This window comes from Sardina pilchardus, chromosome 4 (genome assembly GCF_963854185.1).
Source record: "Sardina pilchardus chromosome 4, fSarPil1.1, whole genome shotgun sequence".
Taxonomy (NCBI): domain Eukaryota; kingdom Metazoa; phylum Chordata; class Actinopteri; order Clupeiformes; family Clupeidae; genus Sardina; species Sardina pilchardus.
The window spans coordinates 1,240,694-1,254,135 of NC_084997.1; the positions used below are offsets into that span (position 1 = coordinate 1,240,694).

Below are 13,442 nucleotides of genomic sequence, written 5' to 3' on the forward strand. Positions count from 1 at the left end.
TACAAACTTAATTATGTCCACCGAAAACAAGTTTGAACGTCAATAGTGCTGCCACTAACGACTAATTTTCTAGCGATTAATCTTTCGACTAATTTTTCGATTAGTCGACTAATCTAAACGACTATTTGAAAAAAAAAAATCAAGTTTTCGTTATTTTGTTGTGTCCATTTTATTTTTAACTCAACTGAAGGGCCAAAACATGACATATAGCCATAGATATAGATATGCTCATATCAATATCAGCCTACTTTTTCTAGAGTTAATAACAGAATTAATAACATTACAGCGGTTAGAGACGGGAGACCAAAAATAAATAGGGGGTCAATAGCAAAACGATTAGTCGACTAAAAAAATTGGCATCGACTAATTTTTATAATCGATTAGTTCGATTATGTCGATTAATCGCGGCAGCACTAAACGTCAACGACCCCAATTTCGAATTTGAAAAGACATTTGAGTTGAAGCATCAGTCCAGAGTGAAAGCATAAGTCATCGAATGAAATGAAAGTAGAAAGAACAATAAAAGTGAAGTAAAGATAAGCAAAAGAAGTCCAAGTCCCGAACTATGGGAAAAGTTTAGGAAAACCCCAACTCACGTAGGCTATTAAATGCAGCATGGTCATGCTCTCTCCCGCACTCTGTTGTCTCGTCTGTTGTTTACATCTCTCGCAATGCGTTGGACATTATACTGATTGTCACCAGACAGTCTCACAAAGCAATTAAGATCGCAGTTTAGTAACGCAGTAACGCAGCCTAAAGTAACGGTAATCTAATTACTGATTTTGCCATTGTAATCCCTTACTTTACTCGTTACTTGAAAAAAGTAATTGGATTACAGTAACACGTTACTTCTAACGCGTTACTGCCCATCACTGTATATAAGTAATAGTTAAAGTCTTCTTCCGTATTGAACAGATAGCCTACGGGACGCTCTTTGTTCCGTAGGCTATTTTAAGGAACTACTCAATGCACACACACTGGGTAAACTGGCGCGCTACAAACATTTAAATGTCAAATCATATTTATTTCTCTTTGTCGCCATGGTATTGGGGGAAACGCGGAGAAACGAGATGGTCAGTCGTCGTATTTTTTCTTCGCGTTTCGTTATAAGAAATATATGAGTAATAGTTAAAGTCTTCTTCCGTATTGAACAGATAGCCTACGGGACGCTCTTTGTTCCGTAGGCTATTTTAAGGGTTTTGGTATACGTTGCTGCTACCGGGAGGAAATGCTTGCTAATTTGATGTGTTTAAACATAGAGCCATACAATTAGGTGTGTCTGTTAATATGATAATTTTCGAGCATAACTGCTTGTCCATAGCTCAGTGACGGGTGTTAATAGCCTTGCCATAAGCACTGCTGTGGAATGCAGGTGCTTCTTTTATTATGCGGTTAGAGCATAAGCGCTTACTCATATAGACTAACTCAGGGACAGGTGCACCTGCACCTGCACCTGCACCGGAGTCGTCCATCTGGGAGATGCCTCCGTTGGCCCTCTCTGCCACATTCGACAACAGCATCCAAGTTCCTTCTCAGCACGAAGACGTGACCTTGCTTGCTGTTGGCCCAGAACAACATGCTCGGATTCACCAACAGAGTCGCGGCAACGTTGGTAGATACGGATGCCTGCTCTTCAGAGCCATCACCCCAAAGGAGCACTACAGAGCCTGGTGCAAAACCACCAACTGGGATGGATCGAAGGGCAAGCAAGCACTGCCACACAACGTGAAGGCCTTTGTGTTGTCAACACTAAACAGAAAGTTTCCTACGATGGGGAGAAGTGGCCGCAAGGACTGCATCAATAAGATCAACGAATGCCTTCGCAAGCCCAGAAACCCTGGCGATACATTTTCTTTCCTTTAATTCAATAAAACATTGTTTATCTGAAGAACTTTTCCGAGGTTGTCTTGTCTACCAAATCCTAAACTTAAATAGAGTAAACATTTTATCTTATGAAAAAACTCTTAGGGGGAACAGTCAGGCAGCCTTTCCTCCATTATCGTAGTAGGCCTATAGGCAATTTATTAGAGGGGTAAAAAAAACGCATAAAGTAGGCTAGCCTGCTACTTTTCCAGACTAAATGTGTCACTTTAGTGATTGGCTCTTTCAAATGCAAAGTAGGTGGATGGGCTTTTGAATGGGCCTGCTGCAGGTGAGAGGACAAATCCTAAGAATTTATTGTTTTTAGAAAGTGCCATTATCATTGATATTCTCTTAAAACATAGGCTATACATTTGAAAACGAGTTGATCAAAGGGTTCTAATGGTGTTTCTATAATATGATAAGAGCAGAGATTGAGATGTGTGTTTGGAACAGTTTTTCAAATCCCCCGGGGGGTATTTAGACTCCAGGGTGTTAAGCACTCATTCACAACTGTCCCATCGCTAAATGCTCTCTTGTGTTGCGTGATCACACAAGTATACCTGTCGTAGTGTGCTTTTAATTTGATAGGCCTAATTATTATCTCCGCCAAGGAGGTTGTTTTCATCGGGGCTCAGTGTAAAAGGAACAGGTCAACCCCGCGATTAGGGGTGTGTGACTGATGACTTATTTGGCAAGGCTATTATCTGGCTTACTATGCATGGCTGTAGGCAGCTATGAGGCCACTGAGATCTGGACCTCATCGGTTTTGAGAGCTGGAAATACATGTGTTAAATATCGGTATATTGGGGGAAGTGAAAGCAGTCCTGTATAGACATTGCAAGTTTTCATGGTGATCGTCAGCGCAGCTGTAGCTGATTGTGAAAGCCGATTGGAAATACATACGTTTAGAGCGAACGTTTCAACTATGTTTGCCATGGTAGACAAAAACACTCAAAGCAATAGCCTAAAAAATAACTGTAGTGCGTAATGGACACGGCTCTATATCCTAAATAATTTTCGAGGTTCGCCATTTGGTAATATGACCTATCCTTACTGACAATATTTTTTGGGCACGAATGAATGGGTTTGCCCTTAGTTTAAATGGAGACCGGGGAGAGCGCGCGGCAGCTATTGTAGATTTTCATGCATGCTGCATTACCGTGACCCTATACCTGGATGTTTTTTTTTCTCATTGGAATACAGCAGGACAGGATGCCTTTTATCTAGCTGAGATTGTTGGAAGGACTAGGCTACTCAACAAACTTGTTTTCGTTTCTGGGAGATCTCGTTATCGTTTTGGATTGTCGGTGGTGTAGTAGGCTACATTTAAAAATCGACAGCCGTCTGTGAGATCCATTTCATGAAGAGCAATTGTCTTGTGCGATCATTCCCCCTCCCCCACACTCGTCTAACCAGTTCACGACATTATAGCCTACCTATATGCGGCACTGAGGACGACACTTGAGCCCGACACTATGTCAATGTAAAAATGTGTGTGGGTGTGCGCTGAACCACGAATTAACATATTAACTTTTCTTTTCAGCAGACATCGCAAACATAAAAAGAATCTCAAAACAGAACATCTTTCATTTCTTTTAATTAAACGATGCCTTTTGTCTAAATGGGTTCCGAAGAGGTTCTTCGAGTGGGATTCGAATCCCGATCGCTGGCGTCCGAAACATATGCTTCAACCACTTGCGCCACAGCTAGATTGTGATCTCCGACATGCTTTATTCGGCACATGGACTTGAAACGCTGATCAAAAGTTCTGACATGTTAAACTGACGTTAGTTATTAATTCACCACGATAAAATGCTGTCATATAGCTTGACGCCCATTAGCCTATGGTAGGCCTAGTCTATGCCTATCTCTGAATCAACATGAACATGCATATATACGTTGCTAGAAACTTATTTTGCGGAGCTAGGCCTGCTGCTAGTCGATGGTTACAATGAATCACCCTCAGTGCCCTATCGCATATCATTAAAATGAAGGTGATGACTGGCAAAATTAATCAAACGACGTTTCAATAAACCATTGTTGAAATTAATGAAAATAGTTTTAGAAAATCGCCTATAGGCCTATTAGCTAGGGCCGAATTCGGGAAAATTGAGCACTTCTGGAAAAGTTTTTGATTTTTGGCAGGGTGTTAGGTATAGGCCTAAGGTTTAAAAAAATCCATGGATACAAGTCGGGGTGGCACCCCTAGTGGCAGTTATGCATACAGTCCAAAATGGCCCCCACCGAAAAGAGAAAAGGTTATATCTCAGCTTCCTTTACTCTTAAATTGTTGTATAATGTATTCTTTCTACTTTGCTTGATACAAGGAATCCTTTTCTGATATATCCATCTTATTGTAAGTCAATTTCCATGTTAAATCTATTATTAAAGTCATATTTAGCTCAAATAAACTATCAATATCTCTGAAAAAGTCACACTTAAATATTACTCAGGACCCTAGACCATATTTTTACCTCCAAGGTATTCTTTTTTTGTTGATTGGACAGGTCACTATCTCTATAGTGTCAAAAATCACATGTTGGGACCAAAAGGACTATTGTTGAGGCTTTAAATAAGCACTTCAGAACTATGCCACAGTGAAAAGATATATTTGGCTTTTAGTCAGGCAGCCATGGGGTCACACCTGTTTTTTGCAGAACCTAGTAGACTAGGGGTACCTCGGGTGCCCGGTGATATCCCTTGGGCAATTTTGTATATTAAGCCTTTCTTGTCGGAGATACTACAGGTGAATAGGGTAAAAAAAAAACAAGCAGATATCACAATGAAACTTCACCGGTTGATTGCTTAGATCAATATGAAAAATAAATGTATAAATTCTGTAATTTAATGTTTGAATATGCAAATTAGGCATGGTGTAATTAAATATGCACTGATTTGCATTAGCTCAAAAAGATAAAATCTGAACATTGCCTAATGCCAGTTTAAATTTTTTCTTTTCATTTTGTTGACATAAGAGATGAAAAGTATCTTACAGAGGGAATTATGGATATCTCATTCAGTTATTCAGTAAATCAGAAAATACTACCAGTATACAGTATAAAAAAAAATCGCCATGTTTTTTTGAATAAAATTTCACATAAATCAGGCTAAGAATAATATATTAACAACCCCCTCTGTAAAACCCTTCTAAACATGGTTAGGTAAGACTGAAACGATTGGGCAAATATTCCCCAATCTAGGTGTGCAACGCTATAATAGACATATCCAAACAGATTGATGGCTGTAATGAAAGCAAAAGGAAGATCTACAAAGTATTAAGTCAGGGGTATGATGACTTTTCCAACCCTGTTATTCTAGTTTTAAATGTTTTATTAATTTTCATAACGGTTGACTTTTTTTTCATTATTTTGATGTTGTACAGCTAAATTTGTAAATAAAACTGGAAAAGATTGTTTTTAAAATGGGTTTTGATTTCAGGCTGTAAGACAAAAAAAGTAACTATTTCAAAAGGGTATGATGACTTTCTATAGGCACTGTACATACACCAAACTTTTCAGTCTCATACCTGACCATATTTAGAAGGTTTGTACAGAAGGGCTTGTTAATATATTATTCTTAGCCTGATTTGCATGACATGTTATTCCTTAAAACATAGCGACAATTGACTTTTTAAAGGCTATTGGCATTATTTCCTGATTTACTGAATAAGTGAACGAGATATCCATAATTCCCTCTGTTAAATGCATTTAATCTCTTATGTGAACAAAATGAAAAGAAAAAAAAATAAACTGGCTTTATCCAATGTTCATATTTTATCTTTATGTTTATGCAAATCAGCGCATATTTAATTGTACCATGCCTAATTTGCATATTCAAACATTAAATTACAGAAAACTTGTAATACATTTATTTTTCATATTGATCTAGGCAATCAACTGGTGAAGTTTCATAGTGATATCTGCTTGTTAATTTTTTTACCCTATTCATCTGTAGTATCTCCACCTTATATTCAACACATTGGACAAGAAAGGCTTAATATACGAAATTGTCCAAGGGATTTCACCAGGCACCCTGCTAAATCTTAAAGAGGTCCCTAGTCTACTAGATTCTGCAACAAAAAAACTTAAACCGACAAAACCAGGTTCACCTAAATTATGGCATTTGGCTGCTGGACTATGATGTATTGATTTCAGAAATAGACAGTGTTTGGTAAAGGCATTTGCTAAACAATATTTTTCACACTAGAATGATGGTAACATGTTCAATGTTATTCCTAAAGAGTGAATGTATGGGTTTAGAGGCCTGAATAATCTTTTTATGTTATTCAATTGGAGATATGGACCTTTTTCAAGCAAAAAGTGACCATGGCAATACATTTGACATGGAAATGACCTTAATATAGGAAGATAATATCAAAATGATCATTCCTTGTATCAAATCAAGTAGAAAAAGTGTCATTATACAACAATTTATGACTAAAGGAAACTGAGATATAACCTTTTCTCTTTTCGGTGGGGGCCATTTTTGATTTTATGGTAACTGCCACTAGGGGGGCCACCCCAACTTGTATCCATGGATTTTTAAAAACCTTAGGCCCATACCTAACACCCTGCCAAAAATCAAAAACTTTTCCAGAAGTGCCCAATCTTCATGATTTTTCACGAATTCGGCCCTAGCTATATCAAGGAAATAGCCTTCAATTCAACCTGAAAGACTCGATAGGCAACCTTAGATTAATTCATTAATTCATTACGGTTACAAGACCGCATTTCCGCATAGGCTATTATTGTCGAGGCGAAGACGAAAGAGATGGACAAGATGGACATTTAGGCTACATTTATATGCTAGGAATACTTAGAAATGTGTAGGCTATAGGCTATTTTAAAACGGAGGCATGTTCATTTTAACCGACGACGCTGGGTACATGTACCCAGCACTTGTTATCACAGATTTTGTCCCCACCACTTTTGACAACTGAAAATAAAATGTATTCAACAGCAATCTCTTTAATACATGCCTATGCTTGTTACTTTACTCCGTAGGCTACATGCATGGAGAAGATCGCGCATTTTGTAACATTGTAACAATGGATGGTCAGATATGCGATAGGGCAGTGAGGGTGATTCATTATAACCATCGACTAGTAGGCCTAGCTCCGCAAAATAAGTTTCTAGCAACTTATACCGTAGATCTCGGTGTGAATGTTCATCTTGATTCAGAGATAGGCATAGACTACCGTAGGCTACTGTGCGTCAAGGTATATGACAGCATTTTATCATGTGGTGAATTAATGACTAACCATGTCAGAACTTTTGATCGGCGTTTCAAGTGCATGCCGCGAATAAATAAACTCGACTGACTGAATCCTTATATTTGTTGGCAAGTGTTGAAATGTACGCTAAGCGAGACGGCAGTAAGACTCGAGCTGTGGCGCAATTGGTTGAGGCATCTGCATCGTACGCTGGTGACCGGGGTTGAAACCCATTCCACGAACCTCTCCGGAACTCATCAGACAAAAGGCACAGTTTTATTAAAAAATGAAAGATTTTCTCAGTCTTGCGATTTGTTTTATGTTTGCTATGTCTGCTGAAAAGAAAAGTTAATATGTGAATTTGTGGTTCAGCGCGCGCGCACACACACACACACACACACACACACACACACATTTTTACATTTACATAGGTAATAGTGTCAGAGGGGGGAAGGGAGGCATGGACCTTCTCTGCAGGCCAGTCTGGCAAGGAGGCTCCCGTTTCTAGGTAGCCTGCCGCAACTCAACACACGAGAACAATCTCCCATCTGACATGGGGCAGCTCAACATGATGCGCTGATTGCTCTTACGCTCATACGGCGAGCTTTGAGAGTAGCATATGCCGAGATGTATAGCATGGATTTGCATACCATGATGAGGAATTTGATTTCACACCATGAATCAACGCATGATAACGCGATACACGATGAAGTCTATGACGTGATGAGAGATTAACTAAACTTAGGCATGGTAGTGGATAGCCTGCACGTTGAGTAAAATGACATAACGATAATATCAGAACCTAGACCAATGAAAATACGTAACCACAAGTACAACCATAACTAAATTAGTAAGTTAATGTAGGCCTACAGTGGAGAGACCCGTGAGTTCCTACATCATTTTCCAGCGTGAAGTTTGGTCTGGCATAGCTCCGTTAGAGCAGAACTATTTTCAACCCAGAGCTGAACATACCGATTAAACTGTCAGGGCGGGCTTTACATGATGATGGACAGATGAACAACAGTGACGTCCACTCCTTGGTTGATTTTGATTGCAACAGAAACGCTATGGCTATGAATGCATATTTCTTCCATGCAGTTAGGCCTCACAGATTCACACTTTCTGAACAATTTCTGAACACTTAGACCAATCAATATGTGGGAAACTTTGGTAAAGACCAGGGGCCTCATTTATAAAACTTTGTGCAGGATGTACGCCAGAAGATGGTGTGCGCTCAAAACTCAGAAAGTGCATGTGCACAGAAATATTCTGATTTATAAAACCGTGCGCACGCATGTTCCACAACAATTTCCCTTTATAAATCAAGCTCTACTCTACATTTGCGGCACCTGTGCGTACCTCAAGACACACCCATAATTGCTTATAAATATTCAGCGAAACGCCTTGAATATTGATGTCTGTGGACAACATGCCAAAAACAGCGGGAAAGACAAAAAACGCAACTTCATTGACTGTTTGTGGGTTCATAAATGGCGCGAGCAGCCACCGTTTCAGCGGATATCCACTGTCACCTACAACATAACTTGAATGAGTAAAGGGTGAATGTTTAGAAATGGTCGAGAAATTGTTACAAATTCTTTTAGGATTTACACACAGGATTTAAACACGATTCGCCCGCACCTACAGTGGGTACGGGTTGAGAATGCACCTTCTCCCGCGGGACTCCCGAAGAGATCCCGCAGGCTGTCAAGCCGATTTTTTTCGAGGCTAAGGCAATGTACCCAAACAACCACCAGGTGGCAGAAAGTTTCAACCCGCATTTCAGCGGCATTTAATGATGAAGACCGCATATCCGTCAATAGTCGACTCCTTGATCTCATTTAAAGGAGAATTCCGGTGTGAAATTGAGCTTAACTGTCCCGAAACATGTTAAGGTGTACTCACATGTGTTTTAGACGCACTTTCACTCACCCCCAGCATTCCGAACTCCTCCGTTTTCAGCCTAGCTTACAGTAGGCTTGAATCTATTAGATTGGGCACTACGTAGCCTATGCAGCTAAATCGCTATTTTTAAACCATTAAAAAGGTTTCAAGTAACTCCACACTGCATTGGTAGACTTCTGAGGGTCCTGACATTTAAAACGAGACACTGAGAACTTTGGAAATGCACAGGAAGTTTATTTAAAAAAGACTGTTTACAAGCAGTGCCTTCATAGAATCTCTCCGCTGGGCGCCATCTTGGAATCAAGTCGCGATAAGCCGACTGACGAGCACGAATGAACAGGAAGGACAGGGGAACATATTGCTAAAGTAATTCCATAGGAAATATATAGTTATACTGTCTACATGAGCATGATGAGTAACAAAGCTCAAAATGTTTGCAATATGTCCCCCTGTCTTTCCTGTTCGTTTGTGCTCGTCAGTCGACTTATCGCGACTTCACCACAAGATGGCGCCCAGCGGAGAGATTCTATGAAGGTACTGCTTGAATAAACAGTCTTTTTTAATAAACTTCCTGTGCACTTCCAAAGTTTTGAGTATCTCGTTTTAAATGTCAGGACCCTCAGAAGTCAACCAATGCAGTGTGGAGTTACTTGGAACCTTTTTAATGGTTTAAAAATAGCGATTTAGCTGCATAGGCTACGTAATGCCCAATCTAATAGATTCAAGCCTACTGTAAGCTAGGCTGAAAACGGAGGAGTTCGGAATGCTGGGGGTGAGTGAAAGTGCGTCTAAACGTGTGAGTACACCTTAACATGTTTCGGTACAGTTAAGCTCAATTTCACACCGGAATTCTCCTTTAATCATCAAATTTGACAACAATCAGCTTAAATGTCAAATCATATTTATTTATCTTTGTTGCCATGGTATTGGGGAAAACGCGGAGAAACGAGATGGTCAGTCCTCGTATTTTTTCTTCACGTTTCGTTATAAGAAATATATAGGCTAAGTAATATAAGTTAAAGTCTTCTTCCGTATTGAACAGACGCTCGGCATGTCAGATTGCAGTTGCAGAGTTTTCGAATGTTTTACAACCCAGCTGGTATCCGCTGTTCATTCCGACATATCCCCACTCCGCGGTATTTAACTTTTTTTTTTTCAAACAACGTGCCATTCCGACATGAGGTCATTAATAGGCTATTAACGTCATAACTATTAGGCTATCATTAGGCTTACTACGCATGGCTGTAGGCAGCTATGAGGCCACTGAGATCTGGACCTCATTGGTTTTGAGAGCTGGAAATACATGTGTTTGCTAAATATCAGTATATTGTTGTGCATGTTGCGTTGGCGACTCGGGGAAGTGAAAGCAGTTCTGTATAGACATTGCACGTTTTCATGGTGATCATCGGTGCAGCTGTAGCTGGTTGTGAAAGCTGATTGGAAATACATAAGTTTAGAGCGAACGTTTCAACTATGTTTGCCATGGTAGACAAAAACACTCAAATAAAACAATAGCCAAAAAAATAACTGTAGTGCGTAATGGACACGGCTCGCCATTTGGTAAGATGACCTATCCTTACTGACAATAATTTAGATTGAGCACAACTAAAGTTGCACGAAGGCAAAATACAGTCCTAAGCCTATTATATAGCCTATAGCCTGACCAATTAGCCTATATTGTAGATGTGCAAAACCAGCATTTGCGTGCATGCTTGCCGGTGAGGTGTAGCCTACAAAAAATGAGCATAACATCTGATTATTAAAGTATGGCTATAGGATATAGGCTACTGGTAAGAGAAGAGCTGGTTTAAAATTCAAGTGTAGTAAAACAGTTTGTGCACATCACCGGTCAAGGTGCAGAACAAGAGTAAATCATAAAAAATGGACAAAGGTTCGCACACTTGAAATCCTTCTTTCTTTATTTTATTTTATTTTCTTTAGCACAAAGGAATGACGTTTCGACCGTGTGGTCTTCTTCAGATTAAAATTCAAGTAACTTGCGCTATTTACAGTCGGTCTTTATCCTCGAGACCGACTGTATTGCAGTCTGCTGACAGACACAGCCAGGCGACGCTCCCAACCCATTCATTCGTGCCCAAAATGAATGAATGGGTTTGCCCTTAGTTTAAATGGAGGCCGGGGAGAGCGCGCGGCAGCTATTGTTATGTATGGAGCTGGCTTAACAAAGTTTTCTGCGTTATATATATATATAAACAGATTGATGGCTGTAATGAAAGAAAAAGGAAGCTCTTCAAAGTATTAAGTCAGGGGTATGATGACTTTTCCAACCCTGTTATTCTAGTTTTAAATTTTTTTATTAATTTTCAGAACTGTTGACTTTTTTTTCATTATTTTGATGTTGTACAGCTACATTTATAGATAAAACTGGAAAATATATTTTTTAATATGGGTTTTGATTTCAGGCTGTGAGACAAAAAAAGTAACTATTTCAAAAGGGTATGATGACTTTCTATAGGCACTGTATGTCATTGATGCGCGATGTTATGTTTGTGTTAAACTTCAATTATTGAACCAATTTCGGGTCGTTGTACCTGTTTCCTCCTGAGGTCGCAGTTTCTGCTTTTCCCTTTTTTGTGCGTACGCATGGGTCAGAGCTTGCGTGGAGGTGCGCACATTTTCCCGTCAAGTTCACTTTTTATAAATACCAAAGCTTGTGTAGAACGAGGCGTACGCATTCTTTTGTTCGTACGCATCGTTTATAAATGAGGCCCCAGAAGATATAGCCTAGGCTACATTATTGGTTATTTTGTTGCTCTGTTTGGTGAGGTAGCCTGGTGATTGGTCGGAGGTAATGAATGAATGACGTACTAAGTATACCTGGCAGAACTACGCTGCAACTACGCAAGCGCTACATTTCATGGATCCAGGATATTATGCATCCTGATAAATTTCCCTTGGCCTATGGAATTAAAATAGCCCCACATCATCACATACCCTTCACCATAGCTAGAGATTGGCATCTTGGCCTTTGGAATTAAAATAGCCCAACATCATCACATACCCTTCACCATAGCTAGAGATTGGCATGGTGTTTTTTCCAGTAGGCCTATTAGCCTGTTTGATTTGCATTGAACTCAATGAGCATCAAACAGGCTAATAGGCCTTCTAGAAAAAGCACCATGCCATTCTCTAGCTATGGTGAAGGTTGTGATGGTTGTGATGGTTAATTCCAACGGCCATGCATAATATCCTGGATCCATTAAATAGCTGGCCTTAAAAAATAAAAATCTGCCTACCCCTATGTTAACTCTATGTGTTAAATTCCCATAGGGTTACATAGGGGGTCAAATACTTCCTTCCCCCTAGCATTTAGGAAGAACATTTATTTATTTACGATACATTATTCAATCACAAAGAAAATTGGTGTCCTTGGCGGTTATATTTTTACTCATTTTTTTAATTGAGACATTAATGTGAAACTATGCAGGATTGGCGATTTCATCTTCAGTTTCGGTTTCGTTTTTCATTTTCGCTCGTTTTATGCTTGCATATTTCTCTGCAGAGCTTCCCCGACAGCTTTAGCGTGTATATTTATACATAGATAGGCTATATATAAATATATAAATTGCAAGCGTGGTTCTTCTTGTTCTTTATGCGTCTCAGCCTTCCAGATGTAAACAGGGAACAATCGTCTCCTGAACAAATTGCAAGGTTGCAATAGCGGATAGGGACACTGGGGACGGGAGGAAATATTACTGTTTTCGACAAAACTGGTCAGTCAAGCAAAACAACGATTTCTAAGCGATTTTATGACTATGAAAAAGTTGCATAGGGTCTCTTTAAGATCAATTGTCAAATGATGATTTTATATTCCTCTTTTTAGGCAACTTTAGCATGGTATAAATACATTTAAATACATTTTCTCCCCACTGTACATTGCATCGCATCTTATACAAATTAGAGCCACAAGGCTAAATTCAGACTAGGCTTCTTTTTTTGCAGCTGCCGGCATTTGTTTGACATTATAATCCTATGGAGTAGACGTGTTTTCAAAAAGTCCTTGACTTCTTTTAGAAGCGATCGCGGGAGTCTTGTAGTGGATAAACGCTGTATGTCACACTTTTTTTGACAGCTGACCAATTACAAGCGGATAACTAAAAAAGACTTATCCAGCTGTTTAAATAAACAACAGATTCATAAAACCTGAAAAAGCAGTCTGCACAACTTCTCTTGTCAGAAAAAGAAGTCTGAATGCACCCTAAGTGGGTATAATATTGTGTACGCCTTATGAGATCTCTGCTTACAACTTACAACTGTCTTTGCCTGTTATTCATTGTCATAGTTGGACCACCTTACTGTTTGCACATGAGAGTGAAGTTCTACTCCTCAGAGCCTAACAACCTTCATGAAGAATTAACCCGGTGAGTCATCAATTTTTTACAAATTGTATTTCATCATTGTTCTTAATTATATTGGGATTAGGTTTTGATTTGGGGAATTT

The 13,442-nt window shown here is 39.4% G+C and overlaps 1 protein-coding gene across 4 annotated transcripts in view; it reads left to right on the forward strand.

The window, feature by feature from the left end:
• epb41l5 (erythrocyte membrane protein band 4.1 like 5) overlaps positions 1–13,442 on the forward strand; it is a 225,250-nt gene that overhangs the window by 77,249 nt on the left and 134,559 nt on the right. For all 4 annotated transcript variants that reach the window (XR_009938816.1, XR_009938817.1, XM_062533706.1 and 1 more), the window contains exon 5: positions 13,284–13,362. Coding sequence is in view for 2 of the 4 variants with exons in the window: in XM_062533706.1 (XP_062389690.1) it covers positions 13,284–13,362 (79 nt within the window). In the remaining 2 variants the exon portion in view is untranslated. The remainder of the gene's footprint in view (positions 1–13,283; positions 13,363–13,442) is intronic.